This window comes from Oryx dammah, unplaced genomic scaffold, assembly GCF_014754425.2.
Source record: "Oryx dammah isolate SB20612 unplaced genomic scaffold, SCBI_Odam_1.1 HiC_scaffold_18, whole genome shotgun sequence".
In the NCBI taxonomy this organism is placed as follows: Eukaryota; Metazoa; Chordata; class Mammalia; order Artiodactyla; family Bovidae; genus Oryx; species Oryx dammah.
In genome coordinates, this window is record NW_024070202.1 from 116,710,120 (window position 1) to 116,733,450 (window position 23,331).

Genomic DNA, 23,331 nt, shown 5'->3' on the forward strand with positions numbered 1-23,331 from the left:
GACGTGGGGGGGAGAGGTGCGGGGTGTGGGGAGAGGTGCAGGTGGGGTGACGTGCAGGAGTGAGAGATACGCGGGGAGAGGTGCAGGGGCAAGAGACTGAGCTCCAGCAGTGACCCCTCCCCGGGCCCGTGGGCACAGCTGGTTGCTCTGGCCCCGAGCATGCTCAGTGTGTCGGAGGCTGATAAAGAAGAAACCAACCCAGGAGGAGTGTGAGTGGAGGCTGTGGTCACGCCTGGCGGGGACATCTCTGCCCACCGGGCCAGGGCCACCCCACTGTCTCTCCGGGTCTGGGTTTCCCTCAATGTCCCTGAAATGCTCACGGATCCTGGCAGGACGCACTTGGGCCTGGAAGCACGGGCAGCTTTGCGTGTCTAGGGGGCACGTCCAGTCCCGAGCGGGAGAGGGGCCATCAGTCAGAAAGAGAGGACAGAGGACCGGGGCAGCCCACAGATGCCGTCATCAGGGCGCGGGGAACCACAGAACAGAAAGCAAGCGGCAGGAAGGGTGGGAGTCCAGGCCGTAAACGAGGCTCCTGAGACCCCAGGAGTCGCGGCTCTAACAGGAAGGGGAGAAGAGAGGCGGGCAGCCCCCATGGGGTCTGTGCATGGGTCACCGGGACGGGGCAGGCACCCCTGTGTGGGACGGGCCTGAAACCTGCCCCCACTGCCCCGAAGCCTGTATGCAGGTCCTGTTTGCCTTCCCCGCCCTGCCAAGTGTAGAGAGAACTGACTCTGACAGCTCAGGGTGGAGCCTCCGTACCTCCAGGAAAGGGGCAAAGGGAAGTCTAGGCTGCCTCTGGGGAGGGCGTCCATGACTGGTCCAAACTGTCGTGCAGCACCTGTCACTCAGGACAGACCTAGGTTCACGAGCGCCCTCTCATTAACTGGGTATTTGTCTTCCTGCTCTCCTTTTGTAAGGAAGAACCAAGGCAAACACACAGGATGCCTTTAGATTGATGGAGGGAAGAATGGGTGGAGAGTTGGAGGCAAGGGTGGGTGGAGGGGTGGATGAGCAAGCAGGCAGGCAGCCTCCACGGGCCTGCCCCACCCGCTGCCTCTATCTCTCCATGCAGACCTCAGGCGGGCCCCGTCACGTACAGGGCCCGAGCAGAATGAAAACAGGAGGCTTATGATGATGGCAGAGCTTCTGGTCCAGCTGGGGCCTCTCAGGGGCCCACAGGACTTCACAGGTCGCGCCCTCTGAGGCCGGCCAGCCTCCACGCTCAGACCTCAGCCTCCTGCCCTGCCTCGTCCCTCCTCTCAGCCAGTTTTCTCTAAGTCTTTTACCTGGAGGCCAGATCTCATTCCTTGTCTAGACCCTCCCCCCACCCCGATCTCCTAGCCCAGGCCCTCCTCCTCCTTCTCCTCCTCCTCCTCCATCCATGCGGGCTCGCGGTCTCCCACAGGAACGGTTCCCACACCCCGGAGCCCTGAGTGGTGTTTGCCACCCCCTCCTCCAAAAATGCAGAGAAGGGGCTTGAGAAACAAAGAGCCAACCCCCGCCTCCTCCGCCAGCCGCCGGAGGATTCTCCCAGGGCGAGGTTTTTACTCGCAGGTGTCCAGGGCTGAAGACAAGAGGAGAGGGCATACAGCGTGTGCGGGCCGGCATCCACACATCACCCCTGGGGGTCCTAGCAAACCCAAGCGCTGTCGCCCTGCCCGCCTGTTTTTATTTTGTCTGTCACTGAACGCTGATGGAGGCTAAGGCTGTCCTTGGGGAAGTCGCCCACCTCCAGGATTGCTCGCCGAATGTATTCCGCCACTGGTGGCCAAAGCCTGCCTGTGGGCTTATCAGTGGCAGAAAGCAGCCCAGACCATGTTTTATGGATATTTCAGTGATAGAGTCCCCGGGTCCCTGGGCCATTGATCTAATTTGCAAGCCATTAACATTCAGCCGGAATCAGTAATGAGAGTCGGGTCAGAGCCTGCTGCTGAGCCAATCCCCCAGCCTAGGTTGTCACTATTGGTATAGTGACTGTGCACGGGGAAAGACGCCCATTCCAGTTTAGTTGCGATCTGGGCTATAGTTAACGTCAAGGAACAATCTCTAACTGAGGCAGGAAGTTCCATTTGGGGAAAGGACAGAGACAGCAGTGCAGGACACACTCCTCTCCCTCCCTCACCGCATCCTGGTGGCCAGGGACGTCCAAAGGGCCTTGGCCGCAGGATCCGCAGCTGCACCAGCTCCCTCCCACTGGCTCCCGGGCATCCGGGCCTGCCCAGCTCCAGCCCATGAACAGTGAGGGCCCCCCCCCACCCCGGCTCCAGCCTCTCCCTCTGAGCTCTGCCCCACCTCACCACCCACTCCCCACTGAGTATCTGCCTCCCCGCGCCCCCACCACTCCCCAGCGTCCCTCCCCACTTACCTGTATGTTGCAGGAGTCCCTCGTGACAGTCCCTCGTGACAGAGCGCACGCTCCCCCGGGGGCTCATTTCCCCCTGCCTGGAACTCTGCTGTTAGCAAGCGCTCAGCTCACGGTGGTCCAGGCATTCCTGTCTGTCCACATGTTCCTCTGCACAAGGTTTCCTTTAAGCCTCAGGTGGAGAAAAGTGTTGGTCGCTCAGTCGTGTCTGACGCTGCGACCCCATGGACTGTAGCCCACCAGGCTCCTCTGTCCATGGGATTCTCCAGGCAAGAATGCTGGAGTGGGTGGCCATTCTCTTCTCCAGGGGATCTTCCCCACCCAGGGATCGAACCCAGATCTCCTGCATTGCAGGCAGGTTTGTTTGTTTTTTTTGTTTTTTTTTTTTACCATCTGAGCCACAGGGAAGCCCTCAGTTCAAGAAACTCAGCCTCAAGGAGACTGTCTGGGTGCTTTGTCCAAGTCCAGAGGGAGCAGGAGTCACCCTGTCTGCGGAGGACCGGCCTTGCGCCTCCGCGAGGGCTGGTCTCCCAGGCCCCTGGGGGCCCATCCCGCCCCTCCCTTCCTGGCCCCTAACATGCAGCCCTGTGTTCTGTTTCTGCCTAGACCTGCCTGTTCAGATCCTCAAGCCGGCGACCTTCACCGACACCGCCCACTACCCCTTGCTCCTGGTGGTGTAAGTATCCCAGGGAAAAGGACCAAACTCTCAAGAACGTGGGAAGGGGAGCCCAATCCCTCTGCAAACTAAAATCAGAAAGCAATTTTAGCCCCTTGTCTGTAACTACCGGTGACCCTGGATATTAAAGGAAAGCAGGGCCCGATCAGCCTCGGGGGATTCTCAACTTTGAACCCAGGTGCTGAGTCACGTCCCATGGGTCCTGCTACCATGGCCGCTCAGCGACCCAGGGACAGCAGGAAAGCTGACTGGGAGTCTGACCTCACTGGGCAGGGCCTGGGGCCCCCAGAAAACGAGGTGGGCCTAGCGGGGCTCACAGGGGCCAGCAGCCCCTCCTGCACCACCAGGCAGCCTCGAACACCAAGTGTCCCCCACAGGACGGTTTCAGATCTGCCCCTACTAACTGGCAAGCCTCTGGCTCGGATTTTGAGAGCCCCTTGCAGAGCCTTGCAAGCACCTCCACGGGGTTGTGTCCTGACTCGGGCTCCTGCCCCGGTGTGCATGGGGCCGTGTGGTTAGGGAGACTCGGAAGAAAGGGCCAGGGGAGGGCAGAGGCCTGCACTGGGGCTGCCCCAGGGCCCCCGGGGAAGTCAGCACCCAGGAAGGCGCCCAGAGCCCGACAGCTCTGTGCATCGCCCCTGGCACCCAGGCCCTCAGTGACAAGGCTGCACCCAAAGACGCCCGGCTGGACACACGGTCCTGCCCAGCTTGCCACTAACACTCTCTCCTCACTGTCTGGGCACTTCACCAGCAAGCAGACACACAGACACATGTATACGGACACACACACATATACACAGACATACATATACATATGCACAGACATACATACATATACACAGACACACAGAGACATATATATACAGATGTACACGCATACACATATATACAGACATACACACACATATACACAGACACATATATACAGACATACATACATATACACATATATACAGACAAACATACACATATACAAAGACACATATACACAGAGATACATACATATACACATATACACAGAGACACATATATACAGACATACGCACATACACGTGTATACAGACATACACAGACACACACACATATACATACACATATACACCAACATATACATACACACATATACGGAGACACACACACATACACATACATACACACATATACACATACACATGTATACGGACACACACACATACACATATACACAGACACACACATACACATATACACGGAAATACACATACACACAGATACACATACCACACAAATGGACATAACACCCAACAGCACGTGCACACCCACATGTTCACAGGCACACACCAGTACACAGAGCACGTGCATACGGAGCACATGCACGCACCTGGGACCCTCCAGGCAGGAATCCTGGGGCGGGCGCCCATGCCCTTCTGCAGGGGATCTCCCCAACCCAGGAATGGAACCCAGGCCTCCCAGGCAGATTCTTTACTGTCTGAGCCATCAGGGAAGCCCCCTAATTCCCTCAAACCACGGGCCACCGGAAGGAGCCCCACAGCGTGGTGACTCATATGATGGGCACTGAGGGCACAGCCTGGGAACCTGCCCGGGAAGGACGGCGAGGCGGGCCGTAGTGGGAGCCAAGCAGGAGGGGAAGGGGAGGACTGTTCAGGGTCTCTCCCCAAGAACGGGCCCTTCAGCGCCCTCGTGCTGGGGGGTGCAGATGTGTGGAGCTGGGCGTGGGGGCTGGCTCTGCCCCAGGAGAGCATCCCCAGGCTCCCGAGTCTGCAGGACCAGTCGCCGCACCCCCCACCCTGTAGCTGCGTGCTCAGGCCTGGCCTGTCTCTTCCAGGGACGGCACCCCGGGGAGCCAGAGTGTGACTGAGAAGTTTGCGGTGACCTGGGAGACGGTGATGGTGAGCAGCCACGGGGCCGTGGTGGTCAAGTGCGACGGCCGTGGCAGCGGCTTCCAGGGCACCAGGCTGCTGCACGAGGTGAGACGGAGGCTGGGCTCCCTGGAGGAGAAGGACCAGATGGAGGCCGTGCGGTGAGCACCCCGATGGCGTCGTTGGAACGGGGTTGGGGGGTCGCATCTCTACCCGGGGTGTGTCGTGGCCTTGTTTCCTGGCAGTGCACACGTTCTGCCTACACTTTGCTGGCATCCCCAGAAGTCTCTGGTGATTCCCCAGTGAATTCCTGCTAGCGATACGCTCCCAAAGGCCAGGGTCCTAGTCGTCGCACAGCTGGTGGCCTTTCAGCTTTGCTGGTTGCGACAAGGTGCAGAGACCGTGACGTGGGTCTCTGTGGGTTCCTGGTGCTGTGGTCACGGACCTTGGCCACTGGTCATGGGCGGAGGGCAGGGAGAGGGAGAGAGAAGGTGACCCACGTAGCCGGTCACCTCACCTCCTTCCTGAGAAAGGAGTGCAGCAGGCAGGTCGGAAGCCCTGCTCCGCATTTTTATGGCTCTCCCACGTCCTGCTCGCGGAGGCAGAACTGGTAGAGACTCCGGGGACAGAAGGGGCCGAGGAGCAAAGGTGTTGACTGGATGTTATCGTCGCCCCAGAATGAGGGCTGTCAGGGACCTGTGCTGCTCACTGGCCTGCGGGCGCATCGGCCAAGGTGGGGTCTTCCCAGGTTACCGCATACGCAGCAGACTTCACGTGGGAGAGGCGTGAGACGCACGGACTCAGGTGCTGCAGGGACAGGAAGGGCGTGGGCACAGTGGTCATCCTCCTTGAGATCCGGGTGCATGGTGCTGGACCCTGGGCCTCGGAGAGTGTGATATAGCGCCCAGGTGGATCAGTGTTTGCTGACTGAAGGGCTGTAAGGCAGTGTGACATCCCAGCCCATGAGTCATCACAACTGCGCTCTGGAGGTTTACGAGATTTCACTCTCCTGACTTTTCAGAACATTTTCTCTCTTGTTTTTAGAAAGATTGATGTCATGTGACGTGTGCATACATGTGACATGTACGTACATGTGACGTGTACTCGGCAAGTAAGTGTTCAGTGGATGAAACCGTGAGTGAGTGAGTGAATGGCACCCTCTCCTCAAGGGAGCTGTGAACTGGTGGAGAGACAGGCCTTGAGGCCGGACCTTCACGTGCTACAGGTAGAAAATAGGGGCGGGAGAGACGGCTGAGGACCCGAGAGTCTGGGAAGGCACATCCGTCACCATACTTTTGCCTGAAAATCAACAGCACACACAAACACACGCACAACATCAAACATGCTTTACAGACCCAGCACTATATTTATTGGCTCTGGGGTCCAGACAGGTGTCAGGCATCAGGTTTGTTGGCTGGAGACCCAGTGGTAAGGGTCTGCCTCAGGTGTGGCTCCCTCCGGCTCTCATCTCAGCCAAGCATGGAGCACCGCTGAGCCTCTGCTCCTCATGCTCACAGGATGACTGCCAGAGCACCTGCCTTCAGCACCTTGATCCACTTACAGAAACCTTCAGAAGGGAAGGGAGGAGCCTCCCCAGGAGCCCAGAACCAATCACCCACGAGAGCAGTGGGGCAGCCTGCCCCCCACTCCCGAGACCCAGAGGGCTGGGCAGAGGAAGGAAGGGCGAGTGACAGCTCGGCCAGGAGGGGAGGGTGAGGAGCGGGTGGCGCCCGGTCGGCACCGGTGCTGCAGCGTCTCCTGGGGAGAAGCGCGAGGCCCCGGCAGGGCTCGGGGGGAGGAGGGGTGTGACCGGGTGGCGGTGGAGCCCCCTCCCCTGAGCCCCGCTTTTCTTGTCCCCCCCCACCTGCCGCTGCCCCCTGCCCTCACCTTCCCTGGTCTGACGCACCCCCCTCAAAGCCCAGAGGCCCCGGCAGAGGACACGCCGTCCTTCATACACCCCGCCGGCGTGGCTAGCCTGGCCACCCCCCTCCGAGCAGAGACAGAAGGCGCACGGCTCTTTCACACCCATGGTGTTTCCAAAAATAAGGGATTGATCAGCCATCTGTTCAAAAACAGGGCAGAACCAGTTCCAGGAAAATAATAGTAAAATTGAAAAATTGGCCAACTCTTAAGCCACTGAGGCTTCCGGGGTCAGGAGCACAAGCCACCCCAGCCACATGGACCTCAGGAGGCTGCTCCCCACGTGCCTGGAGCCATGGGAAGTTTACTCAGCTCTTAGCATCTGGGTCTGTATTCTCATTAGAAAGACGAAGCCTGGTTTTCTCAGTTTAAGGAACCACGAGGCCAGCTCCCCATGCTCACTCCCCGGGGCTCCCCACCCCTGGTCTGGGAGCCCAGCAGGTCTCTCCTTCCATGGGGAGGAGCCGGGCATGTGAACGGGCACTCGGGGCGTCAGCAGGGAGCACAGCCTTGCCCGGAGGGGCTCCTGCAAGGAGATGGCTTCCGGCCAGGACCTCACCTCAAAGGATTAATAAATAAGGACATGTCCGCAGGAAATGAGAGATGCCCGTTCCACACGGAAAATATCATGAGCGAAGGTCAAGGTGATGCAGGGACGCTGGCAATTCAGGCCCCCCCTCACTGTAAATACCACGCGGCGTGTAAGCCGGGGACGCGGGGAGGGTTGGGCGGCTGGACTGGGCACCTCCCCTCCCATCCTCCGAGCTGCCGCCTGCTCTCCAAGCAGCAGTGTCCCCACAGGGGGTTTTCAGCCAGGAGGTGGCAAAGTCACCTTCATCTTCAGAACCGAGATCCTGGTAGCGTGTAGCAAGTTTTCTGGGAGAGAGTCCTGGCAGGAAACATTCAAACGGAGATTTAAGGAGAGAGGAATAACCGAAAGCTGTGACAAACCCAGACAGCATATTTAAAAGCAAAGACATCATTTTGCCGACAAAGGTCAAATGGTCTTTACTGGAGTCGTGTACAGATAGGAGAGTTGGACCATAAAGAAGGCTGAGCGCTAGAGTAAGTGATGTTTTCGAACTGCGGTGTTGCAGAAGACTCTTGAGAGCCCCTTGAACTACAAGGAGATCCAACCAGTCCATCCTAAAGGAGATCAGTCCTGAATATTCATTGGAAGGACTGATGCTGAAGCTGAAGCTCCAGTATTTTGGCCACGTGAGGCAAAGAGCCGACTCATTGGAACAGACCCTGATGCTGGGGAAATTGAGGGCAAAAGGGGAAAGTGGTGACAGGGATGAGATGGTGAGATAGCATCACCAATTCAATGGACATGAACTTGGGCAAACTCTGGGAGATGATGAGGAACAGGGGGACAGACGTGGACACATCAGGAGAGTGGGCTGGGCCACACACCCTGCGTCCCTCCCAACGTTCTGCTGCTGCCACACGTGCAGGGAAGGGCACTCTTCCTGACACATCTCTCCCGCCCGCCCCACGCTCGTGTCTCGTCAAGTCTCTGGCTGTGAGGTTCCTCAGCTCCAAAAGTGCTGGGAGCAGCTCTATGATCCGTGACGCCTGCGTCAGCGTGGGTCCCTGGGAAGCGGTGCCTGGACACGCTCGGACGTGCAGGAGGCGTGTTTGTGCAGAACGCAGGCTGGAGCACAGCAAGGCAAGGCCCTCCAACCGTGGGGGTCTGACACCGGGAAGGACAGACAGAGGGAGGAATCGGCTTCCAGTGGCATCTGGACCCTGAGCGTCTCTGCCAGGCTGACGGGCCAGCGGGGGGCCCACCCGAGCCCCTGGTGGGGACACGGGGAAGGCTGGAAGGTGTGAGCACTGCTGCTCCGGGGTGTCAGCCCGCCATCCCCAGACATGCCTCTGGAGGCCAGAGTCTCTCCCTCCGCACACGGGGCCTCTGCAGACCCTGGGGTGGAGCTGAGCGCTGCACCTGCTCCCTCGAGAAGGACGCCCTTCCCTGCGCTGCACCTGAGAGCATCCAGGAGGCGCGATGTGCTCCCGGAGCCCAGACCGTGCTCCCCCGTCTGGAGGCTCCACCGCTGGCCTGGAAAGGGCCAGCACGTGGAACTGCCTGGTAATTAGTGGACATAGTCGTGCTGCAGTGGCAAGGTATCTGCCTGCCAACGCAGAGATGCAAGAGACACGGGTTCGATCCCCGGGTGGGGAAATCCCCTGGAGAAGGAAAGGACAGCCCACTCCAGTTTTCTTGCCTGGAGAATCCCACGGTCAGAGGAGGCTGGCAGGCTATAGTCCTTGGGGTCGCAGAGTCGGACACAACTGAGCAACTGAGGACACGTAGCAACAAGATCATAAACGTATTTGGTGTTGGAAACACTGTTTCCCCAGAAGCCTCCCATGCACTTTACAGGTGAGGATCATGACCGTGACACGTGGCTTCAGCTCAGGAAGTGACCCTCCAGGTAAAGTCGCTGCTGGGCCGGTCGCCAGAGATCGGAGGCTGCCTGTGGATGTGCACACAGGGCTGCGAGCAAAAGTCCGAGATAGTTTATGAACTGGAATGGAGCCAAGACCCCAGCACCAAGGCCCCCTGGGGTGGACACCGTGGTCCCCGCAGACACGGTCCCAGCCCCTGTGGTCTGGACATCCGGCCATGCGGCAGAACCCTGCTGGGACCAGGTGGGCCTTCACTAGAGGGTCCCCGAGCCCCGTCAGCATATCAGGGATTGGGGTCACGAGGAGAGAATTCAGAAACTTGGAGAAGGGTCTTCAGTGGTTCCATTGTGTGGGTGTGGCCACCGTGCTTTGCAGGTCGACCTAGGCTGTGTGTGTGTGTGTGTGTGTGTGTGTGTGTGTGTGAGACCTGAAGTCTGCCAGGCTGCCCTATGGCACCTGCACCATGTTTTAAACAAGCCAAGGTGTTAAGTGTTGCGTCTCCTAGGGCTGGAAGCCAGGATCGGGTGTGGGCAGGGCTGCGTTCCCTCTAACACCTGGTGGGGCGGGTCCTGCCTGCTCTTCCCGCTCCCATGGATGCTGGCAACCGTCAGCTTGTAGATCCATCCCTGCGATCCTGTGTCTTCACGGGCTGTGTCCTCCCGAGGCCTCTGTGTCTCTTCTCCCCTTAGAAGGACACCACTCTAGTGTGACCTCATCCTAACCTCCTCATTACATCGGCAGTGGGCCCTATCGACAGGTGTGGTCCCACGCTGAGGTTTGGGGGGTTAGAAATCCAACACATTTTGCAGAATTCAACCCATAACAAATGCATAAATCAACCACACCAGTTCCCTCGCCCTTCACCCGACCCTCCCACCAGCCCTGCTTTGCAGAGGCAGCCACCCTCGACCCCCTCACCTCCTTCATCAAGCGTTTGCTTCCACCTTTCTGAACACGGCTGTCATCACGTCACGATTGCTCATCACTTGACTTCCGGTTGTCACAGGTGAGGACCGTCATTCTCCCAGGCATGGTACATCAGCTGCCTGGTTAGATCAGCTGTCAGAGGTGCAGGATCACTGTGTGTATGGTGCTGACTGCAGACCCCGTGGGGTCTCATGCCCTGCTTTCTGCTCTAGCATTTAATTTTTCCTGGACTGTAGCTTTGTCTTTCACTTGGGTACCTTCACCATCTCCTGGAGTTTACCCAGACCCGTGTCCATTGAGTCCGTGATGCCATCCAACCATCTCATCCTCTGTTGTCCCCTTCTCCCCTCACCTTCAATCTTCCCCAGCATCAGGGTCTTTTCCAATGAGTCGGCTCTTCACATCAGGTGGCCAAAGTACTGGAGCTTCAGCATCTGTCCTTCCAGTGAATGTTCAGGGTTGATTTCCTTTAGGATTGACTGGTCTCAAGAGTCTTCTCCAGCACCACAGTTTGAAAGCGTCAGTGCACCACACCTGCTAATGATGTTGATTCCCGCATTTGTTTCTCATGCTGCGGCCCCCTTTCTCCTGCTCCCCCCGGACCAGGTGTCTGCAGGTCACCCCCGTTGCCCTGTAACACCGCCCCTAGCTCGGGGGCTTTGCACACACCCTGGGTCTCGTGCCAAAGAACGACAGATATATATCCCCCTTTTTATTTACTTTGTCCTTCGTGAATCTAGAAAACATTATAAAATGTCTTTATTCTATTCCCACATTTGAGGTTATTGCTTATCTAGATGTAAAATCTACATAGATAGTAATCTCTATCTAGAAGGCCCTGGAATCGTCCACCATCTGGGGTTGCTAGTGAGAAACGTCTGCTGATCTTCCTATTTTGCTAATCCTCGTAGACGGCCTATCGCTCCCTTCCGGGAGAAGGACCTCTTTGCTCTTGGCATGCTGAGTTGTCCGCGCTTGGTGTGGCCTCTTCAGCCCGGAGACTAATTGTTCTTCGTCCTCGTCCTCGGAAAGTCTCACCGTAGTGCGCTGCTGACTTCTCCGTTCTCTGTTGTTTCTCCCTGGAGCTTTTATTGTGCTGGTTTTGCTGCTTCTGGGTTTGTTCTCAACATCCCTTTATCTCCTATTTTCCAGCCTTTCTCTTAATGTTTAATGGCAGGCATGACACTTCAAAATCCGTAACCTTCTCTCTTCACCCAAGAGCAAAGTCTTCTTGTCTTACTGGTTCAGCATTTCTTCTCTTTCTAGATATGTTAGTGATGGTTTTCCTCTGTTTACTGTGTTATCTCTGTTCCCTCTGGATTCCTGAATTTTTCTGGGGTTTTTTAGGGGGGAGGAGTTGTCAATACAATGTAGATTCTGTATAGATAGTTGTCAGAGTGTGGCAAATTCGTTTTGCTTTTTGGAACTCTGGGTTTTTTCCTTAATATTTTCAATAAGCATTTGGTTGAATCTGTGCATGTGAAACCCATGAATGCAGAGGGCTGACTGTACCAAGGGCACAGAAGTCGCCTGAATTTGTATCATGGCAAGAAAATGTTCTTGCCTGGAGAATCCCAGGGATGGAGGAGCCTGGTGGGCTGCCGTCTATGGGGTCACACAGAGTCGGACACAACTGAAGCGACTTAGCAGCAGCAGCAAGAAGTCAGAGCAGTTGCTGCTCCACTCTGGACCGGCCCGCCCAGCCCCAGAAACTGGGGGTCCATGGGCTTCCGACATCACCGTAGAAGTGCTGCTCTAACCATGAAGGGCTGGCCAGGTCCGGAGCTTGGGACCCTTGGACAGCCAACTGGAGAAGGACCGCACACTCTTGGGGCGCAGGCTCGGGAGTTTTAGAGTCCCCCAGACTGAGAAGGGTGGTCAGAAGTGACGGGGCGGCTCCAGCCAGCAGACACAAGAAAATAACTGCTGGGCGATACCCTCAAAGGGGTGATGGGAACCAGGGGAGGGAGGCTTCACAGTGGTGGCAAGTGGACAGAAGCAGCAGATAGACTCCTGGCGGGACTCCTGCTGCTGAATGAGGGTCCAGAAACCAGGACAATTCCAGCCACTTCGTGGGGGAAATGAGGGACCCCGAGGGACCACAGTGAGAGGATGAGGCAGGACCCAGGCAGCACACCCCGGGCGCTGAGCTGGGCACGTCCAGATGGAGCCCTGCCGGGAGGCTCAAGGCAGAAAGATGCTGCCCACGACAGGCCCACGACAGGGACCCTCCCAGGAGCGGGGGACGAGGGTGCCCAGGTGGAGGGCCCAGTGCCCTGACTCACAGCCGAGTCACCCTTGCGGACCTCAGAGCTCTGTCCCCGAGCCTGAGGCTCGTGTGGTCCAACCGAGGGGTGACCGTGGCGGAGACGGGACCCAGCCGGGCCCACGAGTCTCCAGCACGGCCTGTGCTGCTGTGAGTCCCCAGTTCTCAACCTGCTAGCTCTGCAGGCCCGGCTGCCCCGTGGCGACGCACGGGAGCCTCGAGTGCTTCACGTGGGCGTCCAATGCACTGCATAAGCGCAGCCAACAGTTAGAGTCTCAGTCTTTCCTCTAAGAGGGGGCTTTCATCTTTGAAAAGGGCGGGGAAGCCCGGCTCCAGCCCCCGGGTTGGGTTCCAGGCTGCACTGATGCCTCCCTCTCTGCCTGGCCTTGCAGGGTGATGCTGAAGGAGCCGTACATCGACAAGACGCGCGTGGCTGTGTTCGGGAAGGTGAGCTGCCGGCTGGGGTCCACACCCCCTGCTCGGGCCCACGCCTGCCCTGTCACCCAGTCGAACCCTGATGCGCAGGGTGTGCCTCTGGTCCCGCCACGGGCGAGCGGTTCTTGTTTAAAAAGAGTTTGGATGTTCAGCCCAGCGCAGGGGGGGCTGGGGGAGGGGTTGGGGGTCTTCATCTAGACCCCCCAGCCTTGGGAGCTTCTCACATCATCTGGAAGGGAAGGCAGTAAGAAGCAGATCCCTTGGGCATGCTCCGTGAGGCTCCTGACTGCTTTCAGGACCAGCCTGCTGGGTTCTCAGGGTGGCGCCCTGGAACAGGGGGAGGCGGGGGTCTCTGTGTCTCTGTCTCGATGAGCAGCACTGGCTTCCCTGACGGCCCGGCTGGTAAAGGATCCGCCTGCAACGTGCAGCACTGAATCTGCGTGTCCGCTCAGTCGTGACCGCTTCTTTGTGACCCCGTGGACTGTAGCTCCCCCAGGCCCTCTGTCCATGGGATTCTCCAGGCAAGAATGCTGGAGTGGTTTGCCATGCCCTCCTCCAGGGGATTTTCTCGACCCAGGGACCAAACCAGGCCTCTGGCGTCTCCTGCATTAGCAGGCAGATCTGTCGCCACCGCCGCCCACTGGGAAGCCCTTGTGTGCAGGGGCCGTGCTCATTTTGGAAAGGCTCCCTGGGAGCTCAGATGGTAAAGCGTCTGCCTGCAGTGCGGGAGATCCGGGTTCCATCCCCGGTACGGGAAGGTCCCCTGGAGAAGGAAATGGCAACCCAATCCCGTGCCCTTGCCTGGCAGATTCCGTGGACGGAGGAGCCTGGCGGGCTACAGTCCATGGGGTCGCAGAGAGTCGGACACGACTGAGCGACGTCACTTTCACTTTTCTTCTTTCCTGCTCATTGACTAGGTTCCCCTACAAGGAAGGGAGTGGGTGGGGCGACTCACACCCTGAGCTGTCAAACCAGAGAAGCGTCCACGGGTGCCCCACGTCCACGGGCCAGAGCCAGGTGTGGGGCCCGTGACTGGGCCTCGGGTCCCCGGAGGACTGCCTCCTATTGCCGTGGTGCCCTCCCCACCATGGTTAGGCTGCCTGGACTGTGGGCTCTTGGGCTCACGGCAGGAGCACAGAGGGACAGGCAGAACCGTCCTCCCGCTGAGAGAACAGCCCCGCAGAGGGGCCTGGGGTGGCCTCGCGGCAGGTGGGGGTTTGAACAGGTAACCAGGGGGCAAACTCTTGGGTCATCACCTCTGAGCCCAGCGCTGCCCGGTGAGCCTCACGCATCAGAGATGTGACACCGCCCTGTGGAGGGTCCCAGAATGCCCCAGGAGGTGCGGTGGTAAAGGGCCCACCCCGGGGCCAGACCCAAGTCTGGACAGAGTCCTCAGCTCAGTCCGTCCTAGCGAAAGCCCACTCCCAGTCTGTGAGGCTCCGAGGAGGCTGGATGACCCACAGCAGACCTTGCTGTGATGGCCCTACCGACCGCCCCCACGGAGACGTTCCAGCCCAGCAGACTGGCCGTGGCTCAAGGCCAGGCTCCGGGCTGGGCTCAGCCTCTGTCCAGCCTGGGAATCTCCCCCAGCGTGTCCCCCACTGCCGGGAGCCTGGCCTGCGTCCCCTGACTCCTCCCCACGGCAGGCACCTGGACCCAGCCCTGGCCCCTGCACCTTCCTTGGCTGCTGTGCCTTGGGTCCCTGGCCTCTCTGAATAGTGCCTCAGACAGAGGCTCATGGACTCAGTGACTGCGTCTCTTCAGAGGAACAAACTGTTGATCCCTGTAGCTGGTGGGCATGCTCCCCTCTTTCTTCCTTTTTTGTATAATTATTTTTAATTGGGCTGCCTCAGGTCTTAGTTGCAGCCGGTGGGACCTTGTGTCGTGGCCCTTGGACTCTAGTTACAGCTCTAGGGCTCGCGACTTGCAGTTTGGGCTTTAGTTGCTGCAAGGCATGTGGGCTCTTAGTTACCCACTAAAGGTCACGGATGGAACCTGTGACCCCTGCATTTGCAAGGCGAATTCTTACCTGCTGGCGCACCAGGGAAGTCCCCTGATTCCCTTCTCAGGCCCACCCAAGTGAGTGTGGGCCCTGCCCAAGCTCCATGTTCCTCTCGTCATGAAGCCCAGGAGCTCCCGGAGCCGGGGCGGGCCTGGCGGAGCTGCAGGTGTCTGGCCCGGCTGCGTCCTGCAGCTCTGCCTGTGGACTGCAGCTCACTCCCAAGGAGAGCGTGGTGCCGGGGCCCAGAACACGCTCGCTGAGATCCTAGAAGGCCCTGAGTCCTCCGGGAAAGATGTGTTCCACACTTTTTTTTTTTTTTCGCAAAAGACTTTGTTTAAAGCAGTTTCAGGTCCACAGCAAACTTAAGTGGGTTTCCTCGCAAGCGGCACGGCCTCCGCCATCACCATCGCTGCCATTTGGCTCCTTTCTTTTCACACTCGGTGAACCTGCACTGACGGACCGTGATCACCCGGAACCCGTAGTTCACGTAGGGCTCACTCCCGGGGCTGCACCGTCTGCGGGTTCAGACACACATACGATGACACCCGCCCATGGCTGTAGGGCCGCCCAGGGCAGCCTCACTGCCCGAAGGGTGCCTGTGTTCCACCTGCTCACACCTCCCCCCTTCCCTGATGCCTGCTCCGTGGAAGAGAAGCTGTGATCAAGCTGTACCGTGCACTGCGCTCCCCACGGACTGCAGCCCACCAGGCTCCCCTGGCCATGGGATTTCCCAGGCAAGAGTGCTGGAGTGGGTTGTCATTTCCTTCTCCAGTGTATTATAAAGCAGAGACATCACTTTTCCAACAAAGGTCCGTCTAATCAAAGCTATGGTTTTCCCAGTCGTCATGTACAGATGTGAGAGTTGGACCATAAAGAAGGCTGAGCACAGAAGCATTGATGCTTTTGAACTGTGGTGTTGAGAGTCCCTTGGACAGCTCTTGAGAGTCCCTTGGACAGCAAGGAGATCCAACCAGTCCATCCTAAAGAAAATCAGTTCTGAGTATTCATTGGAAGAACTGATGTTGAAGCTGAAACCAGTGCTTGGGCCACCAGATGGGAAAAGCTAACTCACTGGAAAAGACCCTGATGCTGGGAAAGATTGAGGGCAAGAGGAGAAGGAGGTAACAGAGGATGAGATGGTTGGATGGCATCACCGACTCAATGGACATGAGTTTGAGCAAGCTCCGGGAGATGGTGAAGGACAGGGAAGCCTGGTGTGCTGCAGTCCATGGGATTGCAAATAGTCAGACATGACTGACCGACTGGATGATGGCTCTCTTTCTCCAGCACATCATAGCGCTGGAATCTTACAATGTGGGCCCTTGTCAGATTGCCTTCTCTCACTTGGCAATATGCATTCAAGGTTCCTCCATGTCTCTTTTTCGCTTCACAGCTTATTTCTTTCTAGTACCAGTCACTGCCTGAATGCACCATGCTTTATCCACTCACCTACTGTAGGGCATCTTGGTGGCTTCCAAGTCGCTGTGGCAGTGACGAATAAAACATCATCCCTGTGCAGGTTTTTGTGGACATCTAAGTTTTCAGCTTCTTAAATACCAAGGAGTGTACGATCATATGATAGGGAATCCTCAGTTTTGAAGGAATCCACCAAGCTCTCTTCCACAGAGTCTGTAACACTCGGCATCCCCACCAACAGCAAGTGGGTTCCAGCAGAGTTCCAGTACTGCGTGTGCTCACCAGCCTCTGGTGTGGTCAGTCAACGTTTTTTTTTTTGTTTTTTTTTTTTAAAAAGCTGCAAAATGACCTGTAAGACTTGGCGATTTCTTTGACTATGAACATTATTTGCAAGAAACCGAAAAGACTTATGTCGTTAAGAGAGAGATAGTCCTGTTTTACTGAAGGAGAAACTTATGATCAAAACCTGTTAATGCTGCAGTGAGCTTGGCACAGATGTCTCGCCACCCTCCTTCGCCAGCACACACCCCTGCACACACACCCACACCCTTAACACCTGCCCACCTTTGCTCATCAAAGCACGCCCTGTGTGCCCCCTTCCCTCTGGGCCTGCTGAGAAGCGGGAAGACATCTGGGCCAACCCGGACCCACGGCAGGCCCGGAGTCATGCTCACTCTCCCAAGGAGGCTCACGCTGTGGTCTTCCATCTCAACCCCAGAGCGAGGGCCACACCGGATCTGAAGGACTGGCCACGTGCCGGACACGTGTGGACATCTGTCCCGTGTAGGCCCCTGAGCAGAGCATCCGTCCCTTTGACGTTGACTCCTCATGGGCCCATCCTCAGAAGCACAGAAAATGGGGATTTCCCTGGCGGTCCAGCTGCTAAGACTCCACGCTCCCAGTGCAGGGGGCTGGGGTTTGGCCCATTGCCAGGGCCCTAGATCGCGCAGATCACAGCTAAGACCTGGTACAGCCAAAAAAAAAAAAAATCAGAGAAGATGGGTCGACTCTGTAGACAGGGAAGGCAGCAAGCAATGGCACGCTGGAGGCGCCGGGGAAAGGACGTGACAGTCGTGCACGCGCACAAGGGTTCTCCAGCGCGCGGTCACAGTCCACGTGACCATCAGATTCCGCCTTCACGGCGCATGAACCGAGGCCCCGGAAGGGAGCTCGCCTCACGGTGCGCTTAGCTGGAGAGGTGTTTACTTTCCCACTTTTTACGTCCCCTGGAGATGTTTAATGTCGACTTTTTAAAATATAAATTTATTTATTTTAATTGGAGGCTAATTACTTTACAATATTGTATGGGCTTTGCCATACATCGACATGACGTGAATCCGCCACGGGTGTAAGAAAGGGCCCCGTGGCAGCGCTGCTGAGCCCCGCCCCCTGTCTGTCCCCGCCCCCAGGACTACGGCGGGTACCTGAGCACCTACCTCCTCCCGGCCAAGGGCGACGGCCAGGCTCCAGTCTTCAGCTGCGGCTCCGCGCTCTCCCCCATCACGGATTTCAAGCTCTATGGTGAGGGTCCTGACCAGGCGGGCACACACCCTCCCCGCGCCACACCCCAGGGCCTCGTCTGATACCCCTCGGAGAGAAGTGGGCAGCGGTGACGCCTGGTGGACAGCCTGAGTTGGGAGTGCAGGGCGGGGGGTTTTCCAAGCTGCTTATTCTGAAAGGAGTTGACCCACCCGCGTCCCTGAACCATCCTCCCAGACGTGAGACCAGGAGCTGAAACTCGACCAGCGGTCCGCCTGCCCCGTGGGCATGGTGGGAGCAGAGGGAAGGGGCTCCCTGCACACCACCCCCAGCGCCAGCCTTCTGCTTGTGCCCCAGGGTCAGCTGGCAGAGCCCGAGCCGTGTCTCTCTCAGCCTGGGGGTGTTCGCAGCCGAGGGTCCCAGGGGTCTGCTCCTCCCTGCTCCCCGCACCTGAGGCCCCCCTCCACCGTGCGACCCCAGGTGTGGGGGCTGGCCCCTGCCTGCCCAGACCTGGCTCTCCAGTCACTGATCCGGGCCCGAGGCTCCCGGCATCCCTGCCCTTTGGTCAGCCAGCCTCTTTTCCCCGAACGCGAATGGTTCTGTGACATCACCGCTGGTTTAAGTGTGGGACAGGCCTTCTCCTCGGGCTCTGAGAGCCGGCACTCGGGTCAGGGCAGCAGGGGCTGGGGGCCGGGAGGCTCACGGCTGACGCTCTCATCTTTGGGAAGTGATTCGTGCACATTTCAGCTGAAAACCATACAGGAACTCGCCTAATTCCAGATTTTAATAACCTAGAATGATTGCCCCGTGGAATACACGCGACATACTCTGTGTTTTCAAGTTCAGCGAGGCTTTCTAGGGGCTTTACTCCAGCTATTTCACAGTCCGAGGGGCCGAGGCCAAGGGCTAACGCCCCCCTCTGCTTCCGTCCAGCGTCTGCATTTTCCGAGAGGTACCTGGGCCTCCACGGACTTGACGACCGAGCCTACGAGGTACGTCTGGCCGCGGCCACCGCTTGGGACGGCCCCCTCTTAGCCTTCTGCCGGCCTGCGTCCGGCACAGCTCCCTCTGAGAAAGCCCCTGGCCCCACCCCTGAGGATGTGGGTGACCGAGCCCTCTCTCAGGTGCATCTGGCTGTCCGTCTGGAGCCGGAGGGCAGAGGAGGAAGCGGGGAAGGCTTGGGTGGGGAAGTCTGTCCTGGGGTCCATAGGCTCGTGTATGCGTGGGCTCTGCCCCCAAGGCTGCTTCTGCTCCCGGAGAGAGCGAGCCCTGGATGGGAGGGAGCAGGCAGGACGCACCTCTGACCCACCCCCCAGTCCCCGCGCAGCGGCTGAGAGTGGAGGTCACCCAGGCCTCTCCTCACCTGGGGCCCCAGAGGCCACTGAGGCTTCAGGGCTGAAAGCCACGCACAGACGTCGTTCCGGCCAGCGTGTCACTCCCGGCGAGATGGCGGGCCCAGGCTTCCTGCAGGGGGAGGGGGCCCTGTCTCCCTGCCCTCCCTTCCCCCCCACCCCTCATCTCCTGCCCCATCCTCTTCTTGATCGGGTGAGACCACCAGGGCAGGGAGAGAGCGCCCACTGCACCGCCCGGCCAGGCCCCGTGCTGACCCCCCTCCCCACCTGCAGATGGCCAAGGTGGCACACCGGGTGTCCGCGCTGGAAGGGCAGCAGTTCCTGGTCATCCACGCGACCGCGGACGGTGAGCGCCTGACCCTGGGGGCTGCGGGGAACGTCGCCCTCCGTGCTGCCGCGGGCTCTGACAGACCCTGTCCTCTTTCTTTCAACAGAAAAAATCCATTTCCAGCACACGGCAGAGCTCATCACACAGCTCATTAAGGGAAAGGCTAATTACAGCTTACAGGTACAGGGCTGGCCCAAGACACCCCCTGCCCCTGACAGAGGGGAGCCACACGCCCAGTCTTCCCACTCTGCAGGGACATGCTGCTGGGCCCGGTCCTGGGAGGCGGTCGGGGACACATCGGGTGGGATGAGCAGGGCTTAAGGGGACGACGGGGGACGAGACGGTTGATGGCACGCTGACTCGGCGTATTAGTTTGAGCAAGCTCTGAAGATAGTGAAAGGCAGGGAAACCCGGCGTGCTGCAGTCCATGGGGTTGCAGAGCCAGACGCGACCGAGCAGCTGAAGAACAGCAACAAACGGCAGCTCGGTTCTGCTCCGGGGCTGCGTTCAGTCCCCTTTGGAACGCCCCTTACCCCGCCCCGCACCCCCAGGGGAGCGCTTCCCCGCAGGACAGAGTCCTGCCTAGTTCACATGTCATCTGAGCTCCGTTGAGAGAGCTCAGGTCACACTACAAGGCCAAGTGCATCGTATGACATGTCGCAGCCCCAGTAGGTCCAGCAGCAGAGCTCTGAGTGCCGGAGTGACCACGCCGCAGACACAGGTGGGGCCCAGCCCAGGCCCCCTGGATACGGCTGCAGACACGGAGCAGCTGAGATGCTCAAGCCTGTAACGGTGACAAGGCCGGCTGAGGGCTCCGGGACCCAGGACCCGGCGAGGGGGAGACGTGCTTCCTACTCTGTACCCCTCAGAGCTGTTTGAGGCTTAAGGCACAGGCACTAGCTCAAGGGCCACCTTCCTAAATACTGAGACCAAGGTGGGTGTCACAACGGCACCAAAGACGCAAAAGAAGGATGGGGTGCACGTGCAAGAGACGGCCTGGTGTCCTGGCAAGACCGCAGGCTTTGGGGCCAGTGAGACCTGGCTCTGACTCTCTGCGGGGACCAGGCCCTTCGTGTGGAAGCTGGGTGGAGCCCAGGGTGCCTGGGGCCATCACACTTGGGGACGGGATGATCAGCTGCCATCTTTTCAGCCCCGAGGTGTCCTAGGGCGCCTGCCATGCCAGACACCTGGGGTCCATCCCTGGGTCGGGAAGGTCCCCTGGAGAAGGGAATGGCAACCCACTCCAGTACTCTTATCTGGGGAATCCCATGGATAGAGGAGCCTGGTGGGCTACAGTCCACAGGATCACAAATGTTGGACACGACTGAACACAATGTTTTGTGTCCCAGGCCTTGTTCTGAGCCTTTCAGGGAAATTTTGTCTTTTAATCCTCACCAAGCTTAATGAGTTAGATTTGATGATGATGGTCGTCTCCATTGGACACCTCTGGACGCTGAGGTCCAGGAAAGCCCCTGTGCCTCGAGAGCTGGGAGCTTCCTGCACTCACTGGGGTCTCAGAGACGCTGTTCCCCCCAGTTCTCTTGGGAGTCCTGACCCCTGCAGGGCCGGCTGCGGCCTCTGTGGTCCCCGAGCCTGGGTCCATGTTGCGGATCCAAACAAGCAGAGCCAGATGCAGAGAGTCTACTAGACAGAGTGTTGTCCGATTCCTTCCCTGATGCTCTGAGGACGCCCTCTGCCGTCGGAGCTGAGTCTGGCCACGCGGGCGGTGGGGTGGGGGAGGTCTCCGCGTCTCCCAGGCGCCTGGCCCATGGGGGGCGGTGGCCGCGTGGCTGAGTCCTCTGCCCCCGTTGCAGATCTACCCGGACGAGAGCCACTACTTCAGCAGCGCCGCCCTCCAGCAGCACCTGTACCGCTCCATCCTGGGGTTCTTCGTGGAGTGCTTCAGGATCCAGGACAAGCTCCCCGCAGTCACAGCGAGAGAGGAGGAGGAGGAGGACTGAGCCCCACGACGCACCGCCCGGCCCCCCCGGGACAGGGCACGCTGCCCCGGGCACCCCTCGGCCTGTCCCGCAGAGGCGGGGGCGCCTCCTTCATCGCATGTGTGTTGGGTCTGAAGGCATTTCCGCTCCAGAAACAAGCTCCTTGCCGGGTGGAGGTGCGTCGCCGCTCACGAGGGGCTTCTTCGGAGCCTGGAACCACCGCCTCCTCCCTCTGCAGCGTGACCGGGGCCTCCCCACGACCCTCCCCAAGGAACAAAGCGGAGCCTGGACGGCACGGCCCTGGAACTGGAGCTGGCGAGCTGCAGCGTGGGACCCGGCCTCCCCCGAGTCCCGCGCCCACGAGGGAGCACCACCCCCACGTGACGTCACCGCGCCATGGACCAACCAGAGCACAATTATTTTCACAGTACCTGTCCCTAGATTGGCCCGCTCCTTTCTGCAGTTAGGAGATTCCACATTTTAAGGGGCTGTACAGAGTGTCACTGTAGCTGGTGCTGATGGTTAACCTCCTGGAATTAGTTTGCGTTTTTCTATGGTTTTCACCTGACACTATCTCTGATCACCGGCTTGTTTGCTGTGCACTTTTTTTTTTTTTTTTTGCTTTGTTTTGTTTTGCTTGGTTTCGTTCAGTCAGTATGTAGGTTTTGCACTTGTTTGGATAAAAAAAAGAAAAACATCAGAAGTAACGGTTTTCTCCTCAAGGTCATCTCTAGACTTTGTGGGGACATTTCAAAATTACTGCAAACAACATCCGGCACTGTTCACTAAAGGGTCATAAATAAAAACTCGCCTCCCACCAAGTGCGTTAGGGTCTGGCTCAGATTCGCGCCGTCCATTTCCATGCGTCCTGAAGCCCATCCCTTTCTTCCCAGATAGGTTGTCTTTTCAGATGACATTTGGTTAAAAAACATGAAAAGACCAAGGGTTAGCTCCACCTCCAGGCCGGTCACGTGTGCTCGGGTGACAAGAACCCTGGAGGAACGCAGGGGCCCGCGCCAGCGTCGCCCCTCCCCCCCACCCCCTGCACGCAAGCAGCCTCGGCGACGTTCCAGCCTGGCCTCCTGAGGCGTCCTCTGCTCAGAGGCAAGCCAGCATCCGCGTGTATCTCACTCTGTTGTATATAGAGACAGGACTGCAGTCAGCCATCGCCTCTGCCCCCTGCCCTCCGCCAAGTCCTTGTCGTGTTTTGCCTGCATGCTCGCAGCCTGCCCAAGCTGCTGTCTCTATGAGTGCTCGTTAGAAATGCACCGAAGACCGTCATCGCCTCTGGAGCTTGTTAACAGCCTGAACATCAGTCCCAATGGGTCTCCGGGTCCTGCCCCCGCTGGGGAGCGGGGGTCCCTGACATCCTCGTCTGCAGAGAAGACAGGTCCGTGTCGCTCTTTGGTGTTCGGGGGTCTGCGTTTCATCTCCACGAGCTCTGAATGTCAGTAGCACTCGGTTCGACTGGAAGATCTTCGTCATGGGATTTCTTGTTTCAGGTGATGCATCAGCGTTGGGGAAAAGGATGAAGGTGCTGCCCGCAGGACCACTCCGATGCTCCCTGGCTGTGCTTTCTGTCTTGTCCGGGGGCCTGACCGGCTGCACAGCCAGCTCAGTCTGAAAGGGGAGGCCGGCTCTGGCCACGAGGTCTGGCAGGAGGGAGTGAGGTGTGGCATGGCAGTGTTTGCTCATCCATGGAATAAAACATTATTTTACCACTCGAGAGCTCTTTCCTTGCTTATCCTCCACCCCCCTTCACCTCCAAAAGCGTTCCGAAGTCTTTGCGGTCCTCACTGGGCCCTGACCAGGTCTGATGTGTCCTCAGGGGTCTGTGTACAGCTCCTAAAACCTGCGTCGACAGTAGCAGTAGCCCTGATGGTAGAAAGGGCGGGACCGGTTAAGTCCATCAAAGTCCCAGATCAACCAAGGACGTGAATTTGAGCTTCGTGTC

General features: G+C 58.5%; 1 protein-coding gene across 3 annotated transcripts in view; it reads left to right on the plus strand.

The window, feature by feature from the left end:
* Positions 1 to 23,103, plus strand: part of DPP6 (dipeptidyl peptidase like 6) — a 966,644-nt gene extending 943,541 nt beyond the window's left edge. For all 3 annotated transcript variants that reach the window (XM_040260134.1, XM_040260132.1, XM_040260133.1), the window contains exons 19-26: positions 2,969 to 3,038; positions 4,864 to 5,058; positions 12,818 to 12,872; positions 17,688 to 17,799; positions 18,691 to 18,749; positions 19,383 to 19,455; positions 19,544 to 19,617; positions 21,252 to 23,103. In XM_040260134.1, coding sequence (XP_040116068.1) covers positions 2,969 to 3,038; positions 4,864 to 5,058; positions 12,818 to 12,872; positions 17,688 to 17,799; positions 18,691 to 18,749; positions 19,383 to 19,455; positions 19,544 to 19,617; positions 21,252 to 21,398 — 785 coding nt within the window. In that variant the 3' untranslated portion in view covers positions 21,399 to 23,103. The remainder of the gene's footprint in view (positions 1 to 2,968; positions 3,039 to 4,863; positions 5,059 to 12,817; positions 12,873 to 17,687; positions 17,800 to 18,690; positions 18,750 to 19,382; positions 19,456 to 19,543; positions 19,618 to 21,251) is intronic.
* The last annotated feature ends 228 nt before the right edge of the window (positions 23,104 to 23,331 follow it).